Source organism: Esox lucius, chromosome 3, assembly GCF_011004845.1.
Source record: "Esox lucius isolate fEsoLuc1 chromosome 3, fEsoLuc1.pri, whole genome shotgun sequence".
NCBI classification, from domain to species: Eukaryota; Metazoa; Chordata; class Actinopteri; order Esociformes; family Esocidae; genus Esox; species Esox lucius.
In genome coordinates this window covers 13044064-13068684 of record NC_047571.1, presented here as the reverse complement: position 1 = coordinate 13068684, position 24621 = coordinate 13044064, and the positions used below count along the sequence as shown (strand labels likewise).

General features: G+C 38.4%; 2 protein-coding genes across 5 annotated transcripts; both read right to left on the bottom strand.

Annotated features, from left to right (window-relative positions):
• Positions 1-148: 148 nt before the first annotated feature.
• Positions 149-24561, bottom strand: pi15b (peptidase inhibitor 15b). The gene is made up of 6 exons (XM_010894051.3): positions 24501-24561; positions 23985-24279; positions 3209-3327; positions 2884-3016; positions 2575-2690; positions 149-746 (listed from the first exon to the last, which is right to left on the bottom strand). The coding sequence occupies exons 2-6, from the start codon at positions 24249-24251 to the stop codon at positions 611-613; spliced, it is 771 nt and encodes a 256-aa protein (XP_010892353.1). The 5' UTR covers positions 24252-24279; positions 24501-24561; the 3' UTR covers positions 149-610.
• On the bottom strand, positions 9700-20467 carry LOC114840960. 4 transcript variants are annotated; one of them, XM_034289185.1, is made up of 11 exons: positions 20224-20467; positions 20038-20087; positions 17702-17794; positions 17185-17349; positions 15059-15210; positions 14821-14957; positions 14619-14712; positions 14136-14459; positions 13671-13839; positions 13446-13567; positions 9700-12502 (listed from the first exon to the last, which is right to left on the bottom strand). In XM_034289185.1, exons 3-11 carry the CDS (start codon positions 17784-17786, stop codon positions 12188-12190), a joined length of 1563 nt encoding a protein of 520 aa, XP_034145076.1. In that variant the 5' UTR covers positions 17787-17794; positions 20038-20087; positions 20224-20467; the 3' UTR covers positions 9700-12187. The 4 variants fall into 4 exon arrangements, with proteins under 4 accessions (XP_034145076.1, XP_034145075.1, XP_034145078.1 ...); XM_034289184.1 differs by having other exon boundaries at positions 20038-20467; XM_034289187.1 differs by having other exon boundaries at positions 15059-15135; positions 20038-20467.
• Positions 24562-24621: the final 60 nt, after the last annotated feature.

The window sequence follows — 24621 nt, the reverse complement described above, 5'->3', positions numbered from 1 at the left end:
GAATTTTCCAAATGCATCTCTGGCAAGATGTTTAAAAAAAAAAATGTATCAGTTACAGTACAAATGTCTTTAATCTCTAACATTATAAGAGGCTATAGCAATAACATAAAATAGACGTGAATTCATTTATGTATAATATGAGGCATACTGTAGGTGAAATACATGTAATAATGTTCTGGAAAACATGTCAGAAATATTTGATAAAACTATATTAATAACTGACATAATCTACTGTGAGCTGGAGTCATTTGATCCCATTGGAAGTTAATAATAGGCTGCTATTACCACTTCCTTATTAGAGGCCTAACAGTCAAATATCACTAACAAAAACAACATGTCAGTGCAATATATTTGACCATCAATATAATGGTAAGACAGCAATCAGTTGTACTCCACAACTTATTGATTTATAATACTCACAAATGTACATTTCCTCAAGATTGAAATGTAGCATATAATTCTAAATATATCCGAACTGTATAAAAAAAGTACATTTAAAAGCACAGAAATTGCACATTTACAGTATTTTTAAAAAATTCCAGCTGACATTGGAAGCACTGTGTAATTAGGATATTTAACAATTGATTACAACAAAAGATTTGTTCAGTCTTTACTTGAACCAGTACATGTAGTTTGACGTTATGGTAGGGAAACATTGGTTGTTGCTACAGGAGCCTCCATAGCTTGGGGGACATGATGAACATGGGATGCCAACTCTGTAGGGAGGATCTCCGATCCAATTTCCTCTGGGCAATAAAAAATCATAAAATACATATACATTAAAAATATCTCAAAACATTGCACAATAATATTCCTTTCCAATATATATTCATAATGTTGCCATTCATGCATAACATATGTACAGAATCTCACAAAAGTGAGTACACCCCTCACATTTTTGTAAATATTTGAGTATATCTTTGTGACAACACTGAAGAAATGACACTTTGCTACAATGTAAAGTAGTGAGTGTACAGCTTGTATAACAGTATACATTTGCTGCCCCCTCAAAATAACACAACACGCAGCCATTAATGTCTAAACCGCTGGCAACAAAAGTGAGTACACACCTAAGTGAAAATGTCCAAATTAGGCCCAAAGTGTCAATATTTTGTGTGGCCTACATTATTTTCCAGCACTGCCTTAACCCTCTTGGGCATGGAGTTCACCAAAGCTTCACAGGTTGCCACTGGAGTCCTCTTCCATTCTTCCATGACGACATCGCAGAGCTGGTGGATGTTAGAGACCTTGCGCTCCTCCACCTTCCGTTTGAGGATGCCCCACATATGCTCAATAGGGTTTAGGTCTGGAGACATGCTTGGCCAGTCCATCACTTTTACCCTCAGCTTCTTTAGCAAGGCAGTAGTCATCTTGGAGGTATGTTTGGGGTCGTTATCATGTTGGAATATACTGCCCATGTTGTCATTCATGGTTCCCTCAATGAACTTTAGCTCCCCAGTGCCGGCAGGACTCATTCAGCCCCAGACCAAGACACTCCCACCACCATGCTTGACTGTCGGCAAGACCTGGTTTCCGCCACACACGCTTGACACCATCTGAACCAAATAAGTTTATCTTGGTCTCATCAGACCACAGGACATGGTTCCAGTAATCCATGTCCTTAGTCTGCTTGTCTTCAGCAAACTGTTTGTCGGCTTTCTTGTGCATCATCTTTAGAAGAGGCTTCCTTCTGGGACGACAGACATCCAGACCAATTTGATGCAGAGTGCGGTGTATGGTCTGAGCACTGACAGGCTGACCCCCCACCCCTTCAACCTCTGCAGCAATGCTGGCAGCACTCATACGTCTATTTCCCAAAGACAACCTCTGGATATGAGGCTGAGCACATGCACTCAACTTCTTTGGTCGACCATGGCGAGGCCTGTTCTGAGTGGAACCTGTACTGTTATACCGCTGTATGGTCTTGGCCACCATGCTGCAGCTCAGTTTCAGGGTCTTGGCAATCTTTTTATAGCCTAGGCCATCTTTACGTAGAGCAACAATTTTCAGATCCTCAGAGAGTTCTTTGCCATGAGGTGCCATGTTGAACTTCCAGTGACCAGTATGAGGGAGTGTGAGAGTGATAACACCAAATTTAACACACTTGCTCCCCATTCACACGTGAGACCTTGTAACACTAATGAGTCACATGACACCGGGGAGGGAAAATGGATAAGGGGTGTACTCACTTAGGGGTGTACTCACTTTTGTTGCTAGCGGTTTAGACATTAATATCTGTGTGTTGAGTTATTTTGAGGGGACAGCAAATGTACACTGTTATACAAGCTGCACACTCACTACTTTACATTTTAGCATGAGTCATTTCTTCAATGTTGTCACATGAAAAGATATAATCAAATATTTGCACAAATGTGAGGGGTGTACTCACGTTTCTGAGATACTGTATATACTGCACTTGATACACTGCATCCAAATAGCTGTGATACTGTCATAATGACAGTGGTTTATGTGACCTGTTCTGAAGTGGTCTGACAACATGAGGCGGAGAGGATGATGATCACGGATGGCATGTGAAACGGCATGGAGCTTGTTAAGGTCATAATCCAGACTCACTTTGGAGAATAATTGCAGACCAGGTATGTTGCCTGCCTCCACATGGTTCCCCAGACAACCATGTTATAACAAGTTTGAACTGCACACCCGACTTTCTTTGTTGTAGCCCATACCATCTGAAAAAAGTCAGATTAAAATGTCTTTAGAAAAATAAAGTCCACACACACTTTTATTCTGGAATACTGCACTAACAATGTAATGTGTCTTCTAGAAACAATCTTCGGGTCAGTATACTTTAGTCAGGGCGTTTGTAAGGATGATTTTGTCCGATGTCTGAAGAGACAGGATGACCTTTGTAGGCAAACGTACCTGTGTGTAATGTGTACACATGGGTCCGAAACATCTCATAGGACACCTGGGGTTGCAGTCATGAGGATAGGGAAACATATAATCATTGACCTCGTCATACCAAGGTTTGACCAGTTGCAGAATGGAGCGGTACCTACAAGAAACATACGTATTTGACATCAAATGCAATGTGAACAAATAAAAAAGCACAGTTCGTAATTCATATTACGTTAGTCTTGAATTTAAAATTGTGTTTTACTCAAAGATAAAGTTGCCCAATAAAATTAACTGTGCAGTGTAAATACTGTACATGCAAAATGAATGTTGATTTTCAGGCTACAAATACCCTCCTGTTCTGACAGACAGATTCTGTCCCTGGTATCTCATTATAAATGGTGGTCCATGTTCCCAGAGACACCTGGCTGCCCAGGCTTCCGCTGATCTGGCAAGGCCTTCATCCCATACCTGTATGTTAAAAAGACACAAAAACATTAATTGTTCAATTGCCTGTCTTTTTGATACCACTAGCGAAGCAAAAGAGCCTTGTTTTCAGTGTTTCAGGCTATTAACTGTTAACTAATATTTTTGTGCCTCACTCAGTTTAGATTAAAAAAATATCTAATGTCAGAAATATTACTTCATTTGATGCAGTGCCAGAACAGTATTTTGATTAGCTATAATCAAATGATACAATTATTTATTTACTAAAGTCTCTCCCTGACTGAAAAGTCACTCCCATTAAAGCCAACTTTGAGTTGTTTTTGTGCCATAAGTGCTTTATGCAGTAGCCTGGGGACAAGGATAGATTTGACTGCTGCTTTGGCATCCTCTCATACCAACCAATCATCTGTGTGATAAACGGAGAGGGCATTTCTTTTCACAAAAACACACAGAGTACAAATGATTTGTGCTGCAAGCCATGACCTACCCATCTGTGATGAGCTGAGAATCATACATGTCATCACTTTTGCTCCATGACGCTCACAAGCCACACAAAAATAGAACATAGAACATAGAAGAAATTAGGAAATCCTAGGACAGTGTCTTTAATACTGTAATGAGTTCACATACCTTCACACAGGTGTCACTGACTAGTTGAACTCAGCAAAAAAGAAGACTTGCATCATTCTTACAAGTATTTTTTTTAATCAGGTTTCTACATTACAGTTTTTTTATGACATTTGTCTATAACAATTATGAATGCAACTGCTTTGTTGTGATGGTTGTGATGAAAAGAAAAAAGAAAAACACAATTCAGTGTTTGGGCTGTACAAGCAAAGTATTGAAAGTAGTGAATTTTAACTTAGTCATTTGGTGATTAAATTAAGTTATTAAAGTGACTGCATCGCCCCCAAGGGGCCAAATATGTGTGGATTCATATGAAGGAGTTTAATTCTAAAATGAGACAAACTGCTTTTTATGGATCATGGGCCCTTCTGTAGTTTTTATATGAACTACCTGTATTAAACATATTTATTTTAAATCTAGGGTCCGGTTTTGTGGACACAGATCACGCCTATTCCTGGACAAAACAATTAAGGTCAATAGAGCTCTTTTTTACATGACTGTAAAACCAATTTATTAATGTGTCTGAGAGCAAGACGCATATATAGCATTTTGCAAAAAACAGAAACATAATAAATGATAAGATGAAAAACAATACAGCTCTATACAAACATTTCTGGAAATACATTTAAAATTAAGTCCTTCATCGTTTTAGTGTATGTTATGTACTGCCTCAGTACCTGAGTGGAGTGTTGTTGTGATTTGTTCTTCTCTTATCAGAAGCACTGATACAACTCTGTGAACAAGATTTACAAATGGTAAAGAGATAACTATCTCACAATTTGAAAATGCAATTTCAAAGGAAATATTTTTTTATTGTATATGACTATTATTATGTCTAAAAACAAGTTTGGGGTAGTTAGATAGTGTAATTTCTAATATATTAAAATAAGAAAAAGCTATTTAAAAAAATATATTATTGGTGAAAAAAGATGGTTGATGTAGTTAGTGTCATTTAAAATATATTGAAGAGATTTGAAAAAAAAATCAATGAGAACATTTAAAATATATTTTTTTTATCAATTAATGTTATTTTAGCCAAAAACTAGTTTAAAGATGAGAAGGTGTGATTTAGAATAGATTGAGGAGATTTGTGATGAATATCTCAAAATATGTAAAAGCTATTTCTTTAAGGAAGCACTAAAATAAGGAAACTTTGAAATATATTTGTAAAATATATACCGTGTGGCTAAACTAGTTAGTGTTATGTAGAATACAGTTATGTGAAAAAGCAAGTACACCCCCTGGAATGTTTTTTTACATAGTTGGACACATGGATATCTGAGCTAAATTCCATCCACACTCATTAATAAAGCTCAACCAAAGATTTTTGTGGGTTTGATCTGTTAAACTGAGTTACCTTTATTAAAGAATATGGTTGGAATTTAGCTCAGATTTCCATTTGTCCAAATACATCAAACAAAGACAACTTTCCAGTTGGTGTACTAACCTTTTCACATTACTTTATATTGAAGGGATTTTTATGTAATGGGTTGAAAACTAGCACTTTGTTTACCTACCTATCAAAATCAATCTCAGCTGAAAATGTTGCATGCTGTAGCATTAGTTGTACATTGGTCCAATAGTTGGGGCTGTTTTACTGTAGTCCATTCTTCAGAATAAAGGAAACACCAGAAATTCGCAAGACGCAAACTTGTGTCCCTTCAATAAAAGATTACAGGCCACCTCAGCTACATTCTGAGGTAGGTAAGATTTTACGGGCTCAGTTTGAGATTAGCACCATCATCTGGTAAATTGCTGATCCTATGGCATGGTGATATGGACGTCAGAGCTGCATAGAGGTCTGTAAGAGTTATCCAGACAGCTCACTTTACAAGGACAACTTTGAGAGTCATCAGAGAGCAGACTGAGACATCCAGTATCCTGTATAGATTGTGACACATTGCAAGACTATTTCGAATCTTCAGAAACAGTTAACAGAATGTCTAAGAGATAAATATACTGAGTCTGAGATTGTAAGAAATGTTGCAAGAGTAATAAAGTTATTTCAGGGACATAATAAACAAAAAGGGTCTTACAGTAACTGAAATGAAAGATGTCCTGATGTCTTAAAAGTGGTCATGAATTCAGCCATGACAATAAGCTGGAGCAGAGTGTGCTCCTTCACACACAAGGGTTCAGTGAAATACACAAAAATGCACTATGGTCTCTCTGACATTACATTTATAGCAAAAGGAATTGTCACTAGGCTGTTTTGTAAAAGTAGAAAACAAGGGACTTACCAATACCTACAGGCCAAAGAAAAGTGGTGAAATATAGAACCTGACCCTGTCCAGATGCAGGAACATTTATGTTTAATCATCACCTGACAGTCAACAGAAGCATATAGGCCATTCAGTGATGCTTTCTGTGCTCCACAATCACCATGATGAGCAGAGAAAAGAGTGCACCACACCAGTCGGGTCCAGAGAAAATAGCACCCACCTGCTGACTTCGCAAGGGAAGATGAAGTCACCAACATTCCGAATCTCAAACTCAACTTGAAGAATGACGCCTGTCCAGAAAAGTTACAACTTAATTCCAAATCCCCTCCAAAAACAAAAGAAAATGTCCAGAACCTCTTGGAGAGAGGCTACATCAAGAAGTCCACCTCACCCTACTCATCCCCAGGGATCTATGTGTATAGGGAGAGCAGCAGCATGTGTCAACTTCAGGGATCTGAATCGCATGACCTTCCCCAAGATTCAAGACATGCTGTATGAACTAGGGAGATAAACATGGTTATCAATACTCCATCAAGGCAGTGCTTTACATCAAGGCTTAGTCTATGAAAGCTCATGGCAAGCCACCACGATCAGCACCCCCTGGAGGCTATATGAGTTGGTCTGTATCGCCTTTGGCCTGACCAATGCCTCATCCGTTCTCCATTTCTGGATGATGAAGACCTGAGAAGAGTGCTTAGTCAGATGAAAGAGTACATTATCGACTGAGACTGAAAATGTGTGAAGTCTATGGAAACCAAGTGAGATATGTACTATAGCTCAAATAGTTTAAAGCAAGGTTATCCAAATCAACCCAGAATACTTGAAGGCTGTCTTTTGGTTAAAGGAGACTGATGGAGAGATTCAAACACTGCTTGCATTCTTTGGCAGGTCATTCATCTAAGATTTCTCCCAGCTGGTCAAAACCCTATTTGAGCAGCTACAAAGCCCACCAGAAGCAAAGGGGAAAACTGTCAAGTTCAAATAAACCAGATGCAAAACCCAGGCCAAAAAGGAGGCCAATGGACAACGTTATCCTAAAAATCTAGTCCAATGGATTGCTGGTGGACATGATAACCAATCTATCCATACCAGCATACTGAGACTGAGACTTAACCTTGTGTTACAGATTAACCCATGAGTGGAACAAGGAATCCTGTACAGACTGGCTGGACAATGGGAGCAACTTGTACTAGCTAGCAAGCTGAAATCAGTGGTGCTGGAGAACTTGTATGATGACATGGGCATGTTTTAGGCTATGAATATATTGTTGTACTGATCGATCATTTCACATGCTTTGCACAAATCTGCAGCTGAGAAGATGGTTTGGAACAAAAGTAATGTAGAAACCTGAAACAAACAAGGGTGAGAGTTTGAAAACAACTTATGGTGTCCCAGTGACTGCAGCAGCTTACAGGAATCTCCCACTTTTAAAGTACCCCATACCATCCAAAGGGGAATTCTGTGGAAAGGATGAACAGAACGATGCCCTGTACTCTGCCAGATGAGAAGACAGAGTGGAAAGACCATCTACCAAACATCGTCCATAACTACAACTGTAAAAGGCATGAGTCACTGGGATCCTCCTATGTGGCAGAGTTTTGCTCCTTCCAATCAACATAATGTTCAACATTGAACATACAATCACTTGCTGAAAATAGGCAACATGCCTAAAATGCCTCTGAGAACAGTCAAAAGTAGTTAGCAAAAGGGAAGAAGTACTATGATATAGGTGTCAAAGGTGCAACACTACAGCCTGCTGATCAATTCCTTGGAGAGGTTGCTCCGGGAAACTCTGCTGGGTGAAGACTGTACACAGTCGTTAAAAGAATGAGAGAATCCAGTGTATAAAATCCAGTCCGAGTCAGGAGATATAATGCTTCATATGCTGCATCGGGTCCTTCTGTTACCTGTCACTTACTTGCCAGTGGAACAAGACACTTCAACCAAGCCTGTAAAAAGAACACCAAATACAGAAGCAGACGAGAAACAATAACACTCACTGCTAACCTTAGCAAATAAGTTGGCATAACTCAAAAAAATTAAGGCCATCAGTTTCCTTAAAAGTTGATATAAGTAAAATGTTTGCCTATTGGAATCCAGGTTTTGTTTTGAAAATAAGATTTGATTTTTATTTAATAGGAATGATCATTTCAGTAGCAGGTACAAAACAAAAAAAGAAAATGTATTTGAAGCTAAGATGAATACATCTGTTACTGTGCATGCAAAACATGGATAATTACAACAATTTCAAAATGTCAACCTACAGTAGTAAAAAGTTGAGTAAAAGTCAATGTTAAATAAACATTAGAAGTCATTGGTACCATGTCACTAACTTTGAGTTAAACCTAATAGACATATTTCAGTAAAAATGCCTTAGGGCTTTCAGTGCAGTAGACCAAGAAACATCTGAACTGAAAAATCTATTCAGATGATTGGGAAAGCTATTATACTCATCCGTACAGTTCTCAGCATGATGTCAGACCACAACCAAGTCCACCATTGCTGTCAGGCCAAAACCAACTGCCTGAATTGGATGACCAAATGCCAGTACAGCAGTGAGAGATTAATGAAGCGGTACCTGTGAGATGTCATACCTGTGAGAAGATTCAAGCACACTGTGAGAGCCTGGGAAAAGATCACACCAGTCATGGAGGCCAGGAGCAAACGCAGGCACACTCCCTTTAAACCTGATTCCTTAAAACATGATGACCTATCCAGTTTTCCAAGGAGGTTTCTGGCAAGAAATCAATATAAGTTGCATACTTTACATGGTTTAATAATAGTTGTTTGTCCATCCAACAGATGACGCTGTTGCACTGTGGTAGTGGGAGAAAACAAGTTCTGGTAAAGCGTGCATCATTCTGAAAAGCATCAGAACTTTGCAAGATGTAAACATTTGTCCGTTCTCTTCAAAATTACAGGCCACCTCACCAACATTAGTAACACATTCCATGCTATAGTGGAGTGCGCACTGCGCTACAGTGTATCTTTAAGCTACCTGCACCCAACGAGTAGCCTATACGCTTTGATTCATGTAGGCACTTGAGTAGCTATTGACACTTCAATAACTTCATAGCTAATGAGTGTCTTTAAAAGTTATATATTGTTATGTAACCTTTCTATCTGTTGATGAATCAAAAGATTTTTACAAGCTCTGCTTGGGAGAGTTTGCATTCTATGTCTTTCTTATGCTTCTACACAGCAAATTTCAAAGTGTTAAATCAAAACTCACAGTGTTGAAATTAACACTTTTTCGGAGTTTATATAGGTCCACACTAAATAGAGTTAAAATAACACTTTAAATAGTGTTACTTTTTTTTACACTTGCTTAGTGTAAAAACAACACTATAAGTGTTCACTGTTAACACCATTAGTGTTTCACCCCCCTCATTTAAACCAAGTTAGTGTTGAAATGACACTAGGTGTGTCAATATCTCAACACCAAGAGATTTATTTCCACACTTAGTGTTCATACAAACCCTGCTTAAGTGTAATTGGTATTTTGACTAAAAAAACATGTGCAATGTGCATAAGTCAAAACGCTGTATCAGTTTGACATTTTATTTTCAACAACAGATTAAACAATTACACCAACACAAAGGAAGGTACAATATACTCCCCATCATCTGACCCATATACACACTGCAGATCAAAAGGCCTGTAGAACTTCAAGCTCTTGGCTTTTACAAGGTCACCCAACTCACAGTATCTCTCTACTTTAAATGCATGATAATGTTCTGAAAATCTTTCTGTGAAAAGTTTGTCGACAATAAAATACACAGTGCTGTCAATGAAGAGTATTTTTCGAATCTGATTGAAAACAGGAATTTCATTCTCAATTTCATTGCATACAATGAGGTCTGGTCTATATTCTGTCCCATCTAGTTTAACCCAGCTCATGGAAAGCATGCTTGTTTGTACTGGATTCTCCAGCATTCCTGACAACTTTTCACCATCTTCAACATCACTCCAACAAAATGGTTTCATTGGTCCGCACACAACTTGACTGAATGGTGTTGTTTCCCAAAGATAGCCTATTGACATCTGATGACTTTTTGCCAGAGATTTGGTGATGTTTTTGAAATTCTTTAGTGTATTCTTAAAAACTTTATGCTTAGCCTCAAACCTCATGCTCCACATGTGGACTAACGGACCAATTTTGCGAATACAGGCCGGATAATGCACCATAAAATGGTGTTTGGGCAGCAAGTTTTTTTGTGGATACAACTCTTTAAATAACTCATGGTGCTCAATTGTTAAATGCTTCAGGAGGACAGTCATACCTTTAGAAATACAAGGGGAAAACACCAGATTTAGAATTTGAAGTAAGAGCAGGAGCAAACGCCAATTTTTATCACCTATCCCCACGAGATCACCAAACAGCAATGGAATGTTTCTGACAAGACAGAGTGCCTGGATCGAATTGAGCCCTATGCTATTTCCACTATGCTCTAGATTAACCTTTGTGGGACGATTTTTTCTCTCTAAATAACCATAATCGTATGAATATATTCTGGAGAGCAATTCACTGTGTGTAACAAAACTTTCTGAAAGATACTCAAAAAGTAGCTTCATTTCAAATTGCACAATTCCTTCTAGGAGATCATGCATTACATCTAGAGAGTAGTTGTGGCAAACATGAAAATACTGGAGACTATTTAGTGTCGACTTTCTTTTGAGGCCATGTGTTGACTTAAGTTGAGGGTCAGATTCTAACTCACTGCAGTGCTGTTCATAAATTGAACGATCACGCAAAATAACTCTAACATCATCCTCATTGTAAACTAACTGGATATCAGCCTTTTCAGTTAAACATAGACGACAGGAGTAATGTCCACTAAATGATTCTATGAACCCAAGTATTGAGTGCATCCCCAAGTTGTCTCCAATTACTTGACATATTGTTCCATAAACCCTATCCGTTGATATGGGTAGTTCAATTCCATCGGTCTCTAAAATCTTTATCTCACGAATCAACGGTTCCAGGATGGGGTCAAATCCATACTTTTTTACATCTTGCGCATGAAATAGAGCAATCAAATGGATATTCATCAGTCTTGAATTCAATTTGGGTGGTAGATTTCGAAGCACAAAATAAAGAGCACCAACCTTGTGTACTCCACGTTTAGAACCAAGAGGGTTTGCGGTTTCAAATTCATCGTAGTACACCTGAATTTGTAAAGCACTGGGATGTTTTGAGAATAATGGATGACTCTGGAAGTAACTTCCATCACAAAAGTCCTCAAAATGGGATTTCTGCCTTCCTGTAAACTCTGTCAGCAGAGTACATACATCTAAATTTCTGCACATAAATTTTATAGTTTCCAAAATTGGGACATACACGAATGTATCTTTTACTGGGACCTGATCATAACATCCAGTTTTTTTGTTTCTCCTCATGTCGTATCTCATGCCAAGCACAATTTCAACTGGCTCCACAACACCCCATTTGTCAATGAAATAATTAGTTCTTTTAATTTCGGTGTTGAACATGGAAAAGGGACTCTCAAAATGAGCTAAACTTTCTTCGACAGCTGATCTGACAGGGTTATTAGGAGGAATGACAGAAATCACATCTTGACGAGTTTGGGTATGCATTTCTGTAGTGAGGTCCTCAAGGTCTGAAACAACTGATGATACCAAGCTATTGGCTACTCCACTGCACTGTAATTTGGCTACAATTGAAGCACATATATCTACAGTCTCTCTCCTGGAAAAGGTAACATTCTCAATGAGAGCAACTTGGGGATCACTTTCTCCAACAAACAAAGAACTTGGCTGATTATTATAAACATTTTGAGACGACTGTTCACCTGAAGACAAATCAAAAGCGGGATTGCCATCAACAGCATGAAAACGGATCAAATGCTTTCGAAACCCAGAATAGGAGCAAAACTGCCGACTACAGCCATCTTGCGCACACAACAACTTAAACTTTAACGAAGGATAGAAACTGTGTGTGACTCTTAAATGAGCTATCAAAGAGTGGCTGTTTCCATGCAAAATTTTACAAATGAAACACTTCAACATTTAAACTAATTTAAAAGCTTTGCACGCAGTTCCCTTACTCTGGGAGACTCACTTGAAAGACCAACGTCTATGTTGTAAACTGTGGTCTGCAGGAAGGTAAAGAAGTTGACCAGGGCTTCCTCGTAGGACAAGTTGAAGACATAGTGAACTTTGAAAAGTTCATCAAAGGCACTTAAGGAGCTGGTTCCAGAGCAAGGGATAAGACGCTTGTCCACAACAACGTAAAAGTGATCGATCCTGCCCTTGATCCTTCCTGATCCCAGTAGAAATGGCTGGTGGCCCTCCCTCCCACTGAGATGGCCTTCAATACTGGTGCAGGACTGAAAAAAATTAGATTAAACAAACAGGGGAAAAAAACTAATTACAATGTGAAATAATAAATGCATTAAACATGCTACTGTTAACTTCCTCACATTTAAATGAACTAAAATAGAATTAAAATCAATAAAATAAAATATCTGACACACCTTAACCCAATATGTGCCTGTCAAAACCAGTTACTTTGTGTATTACAATGAAAGGATAAACATTAAAAGAACACCCCCCACCACCAACAACATTTTTGTATCAGCCAAACCAAGCTATGTGACTGACTTACTTCATTAGAACAAAGAGTTGTAAATGGAAATTCGAGAGCTGTAGGTCAATATAATGCAAGTGAATGAATGCAATCAGTTAGAGATTTTAAAAGGTACATTTAGACTGTCACATTATGCAAGCAATTTTCAATCCTGGTCCTGACCAACAACTCTGCACATGTTGCATGTCTCAATTATTATACTAACCTGTTTCAGATCTTCACCTCATTAGGTAAGAGCTACATACACTAGACTGAAGGGTTAGTTCACTCAAAAATGAAAATGTCATTTACACACACTCAACTTGTTCCAAACCGGTTTACATTTCTTTGTACTGCTGAACACAAAGGAAGATATTTTGAAGAAAGTTTGTAAACAGGCCACTTTGGGCAGCCATTGACTTCCACAATAGGAAAAGAACAGTATTATGACAGTCAATGGCTGCCCAAAGTGGCTAGTTTCTTCAAACTTTCTTCAAAATATCTTTGTGTTCAGCAGTAGAAAAATGTATACAGGTTTGGAACAACCTGAGGGTGACATTTTTGGGTGAGCTAACCTATTCTTATGCGTGTCAGGACAGAGAGACAAAATGTGCAGAGGCTTCAGTCCCCAAAGACAATTAATGAAAACCACTGCATTTTAGGGTTTATAACCCAAATCTTTGAAACAGCATTGTGAGTTTTACCTTATGAAAATGCACAAGTCTGTCAATTGCCTCTGTTGGACTGATCTTAGTCTTCTTCCTCCCTGGAGGAGGAGGCAGAAGATGCAACAGCAGCAGGACAGATGACATGTCACTGTCCCAATCTGAATGAGTAGATTGGGGTAATAAAAAAAAAGCCTTAGTGCTCACAATAGCAAGAAACCAAAGCAAATATTAAATTATAACATCCTCACAAATCATGCCAACCATTTTCAGATCCTTGTCCACCAGCAGCATTGAGAAGACACCGAATTTCTGCTGTTGAAGTAAGAGACTTGGCTTCATTGATGATCTTTTGCTTGAATGCAGTCTCCCACCTCTTAAGAAACTTGTTGGATGTTCCAGCATTGAACAGCAGAGCAAAGTCCTGATTTATCTAATGACAAAGCATATTAACAAGATTTCTGAGAGGTTACTTGGGACTTTTGTTTTATCCTTTACCACTAAAATAGATAGTGTGCATGTTTTGATAGACTTTGAAAGAATTCAAGTAAATACACATTCATGATTTCTTAGTCTATCACTATGTCTGAAAGGCATGTACGAGCAAGAGTGATAAATATATGAACAAATAACTCAAAGTAGCAATTATGTTAAAGATTAAACAAAAGCAGGCATTTCTAAAATACACTTAAAACAATCTTTGAAAAGTGGAATAAAAGTTTTATTTACCAATCCTTTTACATCCAAATATCTTGGGAAAACATCAAGGACGTCAGCTGATCGGTCAGGATTATGGACCAGTTCTTGTCTATGCTTAAAAGTTTCCTTCATCTTCTGCATTACTTCAGTTTCATCAGCTGTGTGGACAAGGAAAGAAATTGCCTCTCTGCATGCATCTCCTTCAAGTTGTTGCACATCATCTATCCTCCTTCGTCGACTTGGTCCTCCACTTTCAGACATCTCTAAGCGAACACGTTTTGGATTTTTCCTCGACAAAGTTTTAAGGCGCCAGGAGATGAACCCCGTTCCCTTTTCCGGATCGTAGAAATGCTCCTGTCAAAAAAGACGAGAACACTAATCTGAACAAATTATGTCATTATGTTATATACAATTTATAATAATAGACACTTCTATAACATGCCACAAAAAAAGGAGCATATAACATGTCAAACTAAATTGTAATTCAAGTACATCAATACAAACGATTCTTACATAGCCCTTTGCTGAAAATGGGTCTTTCAGGCTAGGAAAGAGAGAAATAATGCCCAAAGCATAAGTTTCCCGCTGTTTGCGGGTGGGGATCCTCCTGCAATTTAAAAAATAATATATATATATATAGTCATGGTCAACAGTCTTGTTTTCTACATCAATTGACAGCTGTGTGTTTTATTGCATTTGTGCTTTAAAGTCTTACCCATGAATTTCTGTCATGTGACTGACAACAATATTAACAAGCTGACGTCTGGTGCTGTGCTTTAAAGTTTTTGTTGTCTGGTATTCTTCAAGCACTTCCTCACCACCAGATTTTTTTTCCAGTGCATCTTGGACAGTCTGATTAAACATTGACCACAATACAGTTGAACACATGAAGACTAATAAAATGGTGAAAATATAGGGAAAAGTTAACCATAAGGAAAAACATGCATACATACCCGTTTTGCTTTTTCAGCGTCTATGTTAAAACTGTTGCTGACCATTGCTGTTTGATTTTCCACTGCGCTCTCGGGCTCTTCATGGTCAGTTGAAGAGAGTGAAAGAGTGTCAGTGCATGTGCTGGGGGTTGAGGTTCTTGTCGGTGAAAACTCTTGACAGAAAAAAGGTAAACATAATTTTTAAGGCATTAAATCAAACAAAATCTAATGTTCTTCTGAAGCAATCATTTTCCATCACAAATAAAAATTAAAGGGTTAGTTTAACAAAAATTTTTAAATGTCATAATTACTCACCCACATTACTTTAAACATCCATTTATCTTCAGAAAGGCAGATAGTTTGGCCAAAAATGATATTAAACCCATGATTTACTCACCCTCACCGTTTGAGATGCAATAATTTTTCAGACGAACACAATTTCAATTATTTTAGAAAATGTCTTAGATCTTTCAGTGGTTATAATGAGAAGTTATGGGATCCACCTCCTTTAAGTCCCAAAAATTTGCTTGCAACCTTCACAAAGGTAATCCATCCGGCTCCAGGGGGATAAACGAAGGCCTTCCGAGGGTAATCCGTGCGGTTTTGTTGTAAAAATATACATATTTAAAACTTTATAAAGCAAAATAACTGGCTTCCGGTAACTGTTCACGGAAGCTGGATCCTGGAGTATGACGTAGGACGTAGCGTAGGAAGCGTTGTGACGTGGAACAAACAGAGTTTTTATTTTTTTATTGAACATATATTAATGTACAAACAATATGGCAATAACAATGGTTCTTATCCTTAAAACATACAAAACAGGTGCAGGTATTGAACAGAGTTTTATTTTGCTCTCTGCGCTGTCACGTTCGTTTCACGTCACAACGCTTCCTACGCTACGTCCTACTCCAGGACCCATCTCCTGTGAACGTCCGTCAACAACTACCGGAAGCCAGTTATTTTCCATTATAAAGTTTTAAATATGTCTATTTGTATTTTTACGACAAAACCGCACAGATTACCCTTGGAAGGCCTTCATTTATCCCCCTGGAGCCGGATGGAATACTTTTGGGAAGGAAGCATTTACATTTTTGGGACTTGGAGGTGGCCCCTTATAACTTCTTATAACCACTGAAAGATCCAAGAATTTTTTTTTAAATAACTGAAGATGTGTTCATCTGAAAAATGATTGACATATGTATCTCAAACGGCATGAGGATGAGTATTTTTTGGCCGAACTATCCATTTAAGATATTTCTGATGGAATCAGAGCTTTCTGAACCATCCATAGGCAGCTACATAATTGCAACTTTCAAGGCCCAGTGCTGTGCTGCCCTTTACTAATTAGATGGCGTAATGGAAAGCCATGGGAGAGATATTGTTGAATAAAGTAGTTGCCCACTGAAAGTATTCTAGTCACTTTATAACATTAAAGTTGAACCACTGGAGTCACACTGACTATTTTAATGTCTTTACTACCTTTCTGTGCCTTGAAAGTGGTAATTACGTTGCTGCACATTATCTCTGATTTCATCAAAAATCTCTTAATTTGTGTTCTGAAGATAAACAAAGGTCTTACGGGTTTGGAATAACATGAGGGTGAGTAATTAATGACATTTTAATTTTTGGGTGAACTAACCCTTAAAAATAAAAATTGTAAAGATACACCCTTGTAAGTTCTCATTCTGCTATATCTAACTGCACTAATATATATATATATATATATATATATATATATATATATATATATATATATATATATATATATATATATATATATATATATATATATATATATATATATATAACTATACCAGAACCTTTTGTCCACTTATTCATCACTGGATCTCAAACTCATGTTCCCCGTTTTATATATTAACCCAAACAAATCAGTGACAATATTCAATAAACTGCTAAAAACTCATAAGTGAACACTTAATTGTATCCTGCTAATGTTGTAGCCTGGACTATTTTCGACAATGTTTGCATGATTAGCACCTCTCATGTTACTGCCGACTCGTGATGAATCCCTTGTTGTATTAGTGTCTGTTAAAGGTAAATGCGTTTCTGACCCACATGCATTTTGTCCCCAGGATAATTACACTGGAGTCCTCGAAAGTATGTCTCAATGGTTATTACAGACTTACCCTCAGACAAACCGGCAGAAATATTTTCTTCCGGACATCTTACAGTTAGGCATAAATGTGGACTGCCTTCGATCAATTCATGGAAGATGTCCTCTTCCACATTGGTGTCGGTGTCATCAAAGACTTGAAGAGCTGCAGTTCTGGCTAAGCCAAATTTGCCCTTAACTGAAAAGTAATTTTAACAACAGCATAAACAAATATAAATAAAGTTTTGTTAGTCACCATGCACTAAGAATAAACAATAATTTTGTTAATTACACTTGTTTATGTTCATAAAAAAGTAAACATTTTCTAATACATTATAAAAATCAAAAGTTGTAGGCCTATCTGTTAACATAAATGCACTTTGAACTTAAACAAAGGTTATATTTTTAATAACTAATACTAAAATTAGTTGCATTAATGTTTCAACAAATTAGACCATATTGTAAAGTGTTAACATACACAAGCCCTGTGTACTTGAGTCGGCTTATACTATAAGCATATTTCTGTATGACTACATTTCTAAGCTTCTTACCTTCATTGAGAAAATCTTGGAACGTAGAATCGCTGAGATATTTCACAAATTTCTTTACACCTTGATACTGAACTTTAACCAGCATGATGAAAGCTGTTGGTCAAGAAAAAAATATATAAAGAAAAACAACAGAAAGACAAGTATAATCACAATAATTTATTTATGGTAATCAGAGATGGGGACAAGTCACACACAGTCAAGTCCAAGCAAGTCTCAAGTCTTAACCATCAAGTCTCGAGTCAAGTCTCAAGTCACAGTTCAGATAAATCAAGCAAGTCAAGGGTTCACCCTAAGCAAGTCAAGTCGAGTCCTTATAAGTTTCAAGTCAAGTCACAGTACTAAAGAGATGAACACACACACACACTGTCCTCTGATTCTGACGTGCGCTCGCTGCGAAGCTCGATTTCAAAATCAAATATTTTTCTCCTCCGCGGTACAATGTTTTTGGGGGACGAAGCGGATGGATCTTGAATCAGCCTAAACGGGTTGTATTCGCTATAACAACCGCCTCGCTATACCTTATCCTGCTTATTACATGGCTACCTACCAAATAAATCAATAATTTTACACAAAATATTGATTTCAAAAGGAATTTATTGATTTAAAAACGATTGTATTGCTTCCTCTAAAGAAAATAGTCCGTTCCGTCTCTGGTTAGAATCCTGCTGCGGCCATAGCAACGCGCTGTTTTTCATGGCAACGGTGTTATCAAGAAATAACACGCATTCTGCACTGGAATTCAGCCAATCCATGTAATAAGGGCTAATAATAATAACCTTATAAACTAATTAGTGTGACTGAAAAACTGCCTAATATGTAATTACGCTGTAATTATTCTTTGTATGTATGAGTAAAAAAAAAAAAACTCTTCGAAATATTTAGGTGCTAGTAATGTTAGCCTTTCATGTTAGCCTTTCATGCAGTAAAGTTAACTGTTATGGTGTAAGCACAATGCTTTTTAGTTTCCATGCGGAGTTCACAAACACTTTAAAACGCGCACATTTAATACAGACATTATAGCCTACGTGTAATAATATACATGCCCGCTCATTTTAAGATGCCCATCAACATAAAAATTCAGGCTATGCAACTGTTATAGTCAAATTCCCTTACATCTATTTACCAGACGTATTCAGTAATGATAATGGTCACATTTCTAACAAGAAAAAAAAAACATATGCAACCACGGCCAAATTATGACAAACAAAAGATTAATTCATTACATTAGTAAATTAATCGTTATAGATCTTGGTGAAACTGAATATAAAAAGATGACTTTCTTACCTTCCCTTCTGGTTCTTAAAATGACGAATGAAATTCGACGTTGTTGCATATTTTGCATCTGGCAAATCTGTTTTTATTCACACGGTCCAGTTCAAAGTCCTTTTTGTGGAGCTCGATTAACGTTACTGTCTGCCATGTTTGGCGCGGTTTGAATTGTGCAGCGTTAAAGGCACATACGCTGATTAGTGGTGCTGATGTCACAACAGATATATTAATTTTATTGCTGTTTGTCATGTCATGTCATCTTCTTCCGCTTATCCGGGGCCGGGTAGCGGGGGCAGCAGTCTAAGCAGGGATGCCCAGACTTCCCTCTCCCCAGACACTTCCTCTAGCTCTTCCGGGGGGACACCGAGGCGTTCCCAGGCCAGCCGGGAGACATAGTCCCTCCAGCGAGTCCTAGGTCTTCCCCGGGGTCTCCTCCCGGTGGGACGGGACCGGAACACCTTCCCAGGAAGGCGTTCCGGAGGCATCCGAAAAAGATGCCCAAGCCACCTTTATTGCTGTTTGTTTATTATAAGTTCAAGTCATTGTCGAGTCTTCCACTTCAAGTCAAGTCAAGTCTCAAGTAATTTGTTCTCAAGTCAAAGTCAAGTCATTTTCATACTTTAATCAAGCAAGTCACAAGTCCTGAAAATTGTGACTCGAGTCCCCCATGTCTGATGGTAATACACTAACGTCACAACACAACATATATTCACAAAATACATACATATTATTAGCTTGATGTAATCCAAACCTTTAGAATCCATTATTTGCAAGAAAAAGATCCAAACGCAGGGCATAATACACAAATACAGTGATCTAAAGCTTGATCGTAAACGTCAAACTCCACATTCGTTATGATTCAAAAAATCCGCCCTCAAGAAGGGTTACGACAGGTTATGGTTACGGCAGTGATATCAAATTGGGTGGATGCTGTTATTTGCCTCATTAAACACTTAAGTTAACGTTAAGCTAAATCACAGACTATATCCTGTTATCTTTTACAGATTCTAAGATATAAGAAAACTTATTCAAAACTGCTAACTAAAATTAACTTTTGTGACTCTTACCTCAGTTTGCCAGCGAACTAGCAAAACGGCCGCGAGATCCTATCGATGGTCTTTCGTCGTACATGAGAGGAAATAAAGTTGGCACTCAGGCAATGTTGATAAACGTACTACTAACATTATTCTGAATTGTGAGAAACATTAAACATGAAAATTGGTAATAACTTAAGTGGTTATTAAAAATTATACCTGTTTGAACTCTCCTCTCCTCGTGATCATCCGCCATTAATCAAAAAGGAAACGATGTGCAAAAACCGGAAATCAGATCAACTCATCACCAGTGTCAATTATGTCAACTCGCTGTAATTACGCTGACTCCGACCACTGATTCACTCTGGAAGTGTTGATGCCACTCAAATCAACACCAGAATCAACACTTTTTAACTCAGAAAAATTAACACCATAAAAACAACTCTAAACTACACTGGATATTTTGCTGTGTAGCTAGCATCCACAGCCGAGCTCACACAGTACAACCACGTCACAAACATTCTCTTATTTGTCTGGCAAAACTGTGATGGATACACTTTTCATGAGGTGAGAGGTAGAGTAATTATGAAGCCGAGTATTGTTGTAGCCAGAAAGGTTACTGTAAATGTACAGTGCAATAACATGGGGACTTGGTTAAAGGAAAGGTTCACTATTTTTGAACCTGGGGCCTTTTTTTCAGATTATCTAGCATAATCCTAGACTGTAAAGACATATTTTTGCCGGACCACGTAAGCAGAGCCGGCCAAGAGCGAATGTCTCTTACTGAGTGAGTGAGTGACTGACATTCCCTTGTTAAATAGTGTAGTGGTTTGAGACATGTAATACCAACCCAGAGATCCTGTGTTTGAGCCTCGTCACAGTTAAAACAAAATATGCATTAGGATTTGTTCAGGACAGACAAAAACTTTACTGGCTACAACCTTCAGTAGCTATGTTATAGTAAGCCTAAAATAAAACAGTTTATTGCGACTATTTCTGGTGGATTTCCAAAAGTATGCATCCGTGCATGCTTTTTGGGGTAATATAGGCTAGATCACAAACCCTTGGGCAGCAAAAGAGTAGGGGTTTCCACAATTCTCTTGTCTTTTCACTTGACGATGAAGTCAGTTATCCTCATCTATAGGCCTATTGATAGTTACTGTATCAATATCATTCACGAATTACAGAAAAACTAGCATTGAAATGAAATAGACTTGGCAGTGTAAAGTTAATCTTCAGTCTCGCTAGCAATTCCTCAATTCTTATGACTATTCCAATTAGTAAGTTAGTAGATACTAGTAGGGCTATTACTGGTTAATAAGCTGTTAAAATGGCCAGTGGCAAATGCCACACAGCTCATAGAAGCTATTTGTGGTAGAGGTAAACTTAATAAGAAATGTTGTCAGTTTAACACAATGTTGAATGGTGTCTAGCAAAATATTCAAACTCGGCATGATACGTGACAAAATGATCATGTTGAGACACTAGGCAAACATATAGCTACGTGGCATAGTAGTTAAAGACACAGCCTCTCATGTGGGAGACCCAGGTTGAAATCTAGTGAGGGCGATAACATTCATCATTTCTAATTGTGGGCCGGCTGAACTAGGCTTGCCCCTTTCCTTTTCTGGTTTTGGAATTATTACAGTATTTTTTATTTTTTTTTAAAGGAAGCCTCTGTCTGGGCTATAATGGAAGTGAATGGGGCAACCGATAGAGCATTCGAAAATATATGATATATTTGGTTTTACAAAACAAGATGGTTTGGTATATTGATATACACCAATCAGCCATAACATTATGACCATCTGCCTAATATTGTGAAGGTCCCCCTTTTGCTGCCAAAACAGCCATGAATCGTCGAGGCATGGACTCGACTAGACCTCTGAAGGTGTGCTGTGGTATCAAGCACCAAGATGTTAGCAGCATATCCTATAAGTCATGTAAGTTGTGAGGTGGTGCCTACATGGATCAGACTTTTTTGTCCAGCACATCCCACAAATGCTCGATAGGATTGACCTTTCTATCAGTACCAGCATTTACTTTTTCAGCAATTTGAGTTACAGCAGCTCGTCTGTTGGATTGGACCACACAGGCCAACCTTCGCTCCCCTCGTGCAACAATTTTGGCCGCCCATGACCCTGTCGCCAGTTTTCAGCTTTTCCTTCCTTGGACCACTTTTGATAAGTACTGACCACTGCAGCCCGGGAGCCCGATATTTTCGAACATTACATTGGTTGCCCCGTTCAGTTCCATTTTAACCCAGAGGGAGACTGCAGGGAAAAAATGGAAAAACTCAAAGTTGAAATAATTTACATGAAAAAAATTCTCTATGAACTAGACCCTGAAACTGAGCTGCAGGCTGGTGGCCAAGACAATACAGTGGTTTAACCGGACAGGTTCCACTCAGAACAGGCCTCGCCATGGTCGACCAAAGAAGTTGAGTGCACGTGCTCAGTGTCATATCCAGTGGTTGTCTTTGGGAAATAGACATATGAGTGCTGCCAGCATTGCTGCAGAGGTTGAAGGGGTGGGGGGTCAGCCTGTCAGTGCTCAGACCATATGCCGCACAATGCATCAAATTGGTCTGCATGGCTGTCGTCCCAGAAGGAAGCCTCTTCTAAAGATGATACACAGTTTGCTGAAGACAAGCAAACTAAGGACATAGATTACTGGAACCATGTCTTGTGGTCTGATGAGACCAAGATAAACTTATTTGGTTCAGATGGTGTCAAGCGTGTGTGGCGGCACCCAGGTCTTGCCGACAGTCAAGCATGGTGGTGGGATTGTCATGGTCTGGGGCTGAATGAGTGCTGCCGACGCTGGGGAGCTACAGTTCATTGAGGGAACCATGAATGCCAACATGTACTGTGACATACTGAAGTAGAGCATGATCCCCTCCCTTCGGAGACTGGGCCGCAGGGCAGTATTCCAACTTGATAACGACCCCAAACACACCTCCAAGACGACCACTGCCTTGCTAAAGAAACTGAGTGTAAAGGTGATGGACTGGCCAAGCATGTCTCCAGACCTAAACCCTATTGCGCATCTGTGGGGCATCCTCAAACGGAAAGTGAAGGAGCGCAAGGTCTCTAACATCCACCAGCTCTGTGATGTCGTCATTGAGGAGTGGAAGAGACTCCAGTGGCAACCTGTGAAGCTCTGGTGAACTCCATGCCCAAGAGGGTTAAGGCAGTGCTGGAAAAGGGCCCAATTTTGTACTCACTTTTGTTGCCAGCGGTTTAGACATTGATGGTTGTGTGTTGTGTTATTTTGAGGGGACAGCAAATGTACACTGTTATACAACCTGTAGACTCACTAATTTACATTGTAGCAAAGTGTAATTTCTTCAGTGTTATCACATGAAAAGATATAATCAAATATTAACAAAAATGTGAGGGGTGTACTCAATTTTGTGAGATACTGTAAATAGGACGTCTTCGCCTCCAATGGAGCAACAATTTACAACCTTGCACAATTCTTTTAATGACAGCTCGCAAAAGAAGCAGACATCTTCATCAGTTTTTTTGGGAATAGGATAAAAAGAACCTGGCTATTAAAAAAGCAGAAGCCCCGGAAGCCGATGTCTAACGACCCGTCTGGGTGTCTATGTGAAACTCATTCACTCCAGGAGGCTGCTCAAGTCCTACTCCGTTTGCCCACACCTCCGTTTTTACCTTGTTCCGCATTCGGAAGACCCGAGGAATTTGTATTGAGCTGTTGAAAGTGGTTAAATACAACTATATTTACCGCGGTGGTTTACCAGCCGACTGTACTGTATCCAATATATATATATATATATATATATATATATATATATATATATATATATATATATATATATATATATATATATATATATATACCTGATCAAATCGCATTACACAAACAGGCAACAATACACATGCAGGCTAAAATAAGAACGTTTGGTTTGTATTATGTAAAATACATTTAAATATTGATTACAAATTTTCACTCACCATATACTCCATATTTGCTGCAGGTGGAAAGACGGTCGATCGAACTTTATTGTGATAGTCAAGGATGGCAAGCATGTCGCCTTGTGAAATCCAACGTCTCCTTCGAGACTTTGGGATTAGTGCACAAACCTGCAGTTTTAACTTTGAATTGATGTCGGTGACATTGGCAATTGATAAGGAATCCGTCGAGTTATGGGTGAGCCATTTACTTGCTCCACTGGCTATGCTGAATAGAACCACATTGATAAAATAACACACGCCTTTCATTCTTCTTCAGCTCAGTCACACAACTGTACTGTAAAGTTGAAGAAAACAATGTCGTTGGAAAGAAAATAGGTATGTACAGTAGACAGCATTACTCTGCAGAATAATGTAATAAAAAGTAGCAGGAAATCTTACTGTAGCCCAATTCATTTTGGGGGCAAATAACAAAATGTATTCTACCCTCATAACGACTACTTTTATTGATTCGATTTAAAAGGTTACATAATTTTTTTTTGAAATACATTGTCTTACCCTTATTGTTGGCTTGTTCAAAGATGTACCATTTGCTTCTCGTGTCTTTTGTTCAGTCCTCTCACGCATTATGTGGTCTGCCTCTGTCTTGGTCAGTTTTTATAACCCCACATTGCTCAGG

Coding starts and splice junctions, on each gene's coding strand:
- LOC114840960 (XM_034289184.1), bottom strand. CDS start 17,786: ATGCTGGTTAAAGTTCAGTATCAAGGTGTAAAGAAATTTGTGAAATAT. Junction 15,211..17,184: donor TTCTGCCGGTTTGTCTGAGG/GTAAGTCTGTAA, acceptor TTTTCTGTCAAG/AGTTTTCACCGACAAGAACC. Junction 12,503..13,445: donor GACTTGTGCATTTTCATAAG/GTAAAACTCACA, acceptor AATTTTTTTCAG/TCCTGCACCAGTATTGAAGG.
- pi15b (XM_010894051.3), bottom strand. CDS start 24,251: ATGAAAGGCGTGTGTTATTTTATCAATGTGGTTCTATTCAGCATAGCC. Junction 3,017..3,208: donor CTGTCTGTCAGAACAGGAGG/GTATTTGTAGCC, acceptor TGTTTCTTGTAG/GTACCGCTCCATTCTGCAAC. Junction 2,691..2,883: donor TGTGTACACATTACACACAG/GTACGTTTGCCT, acceptor GACTTTTTTCAG/ATGGTATGGGCTACAACAAA.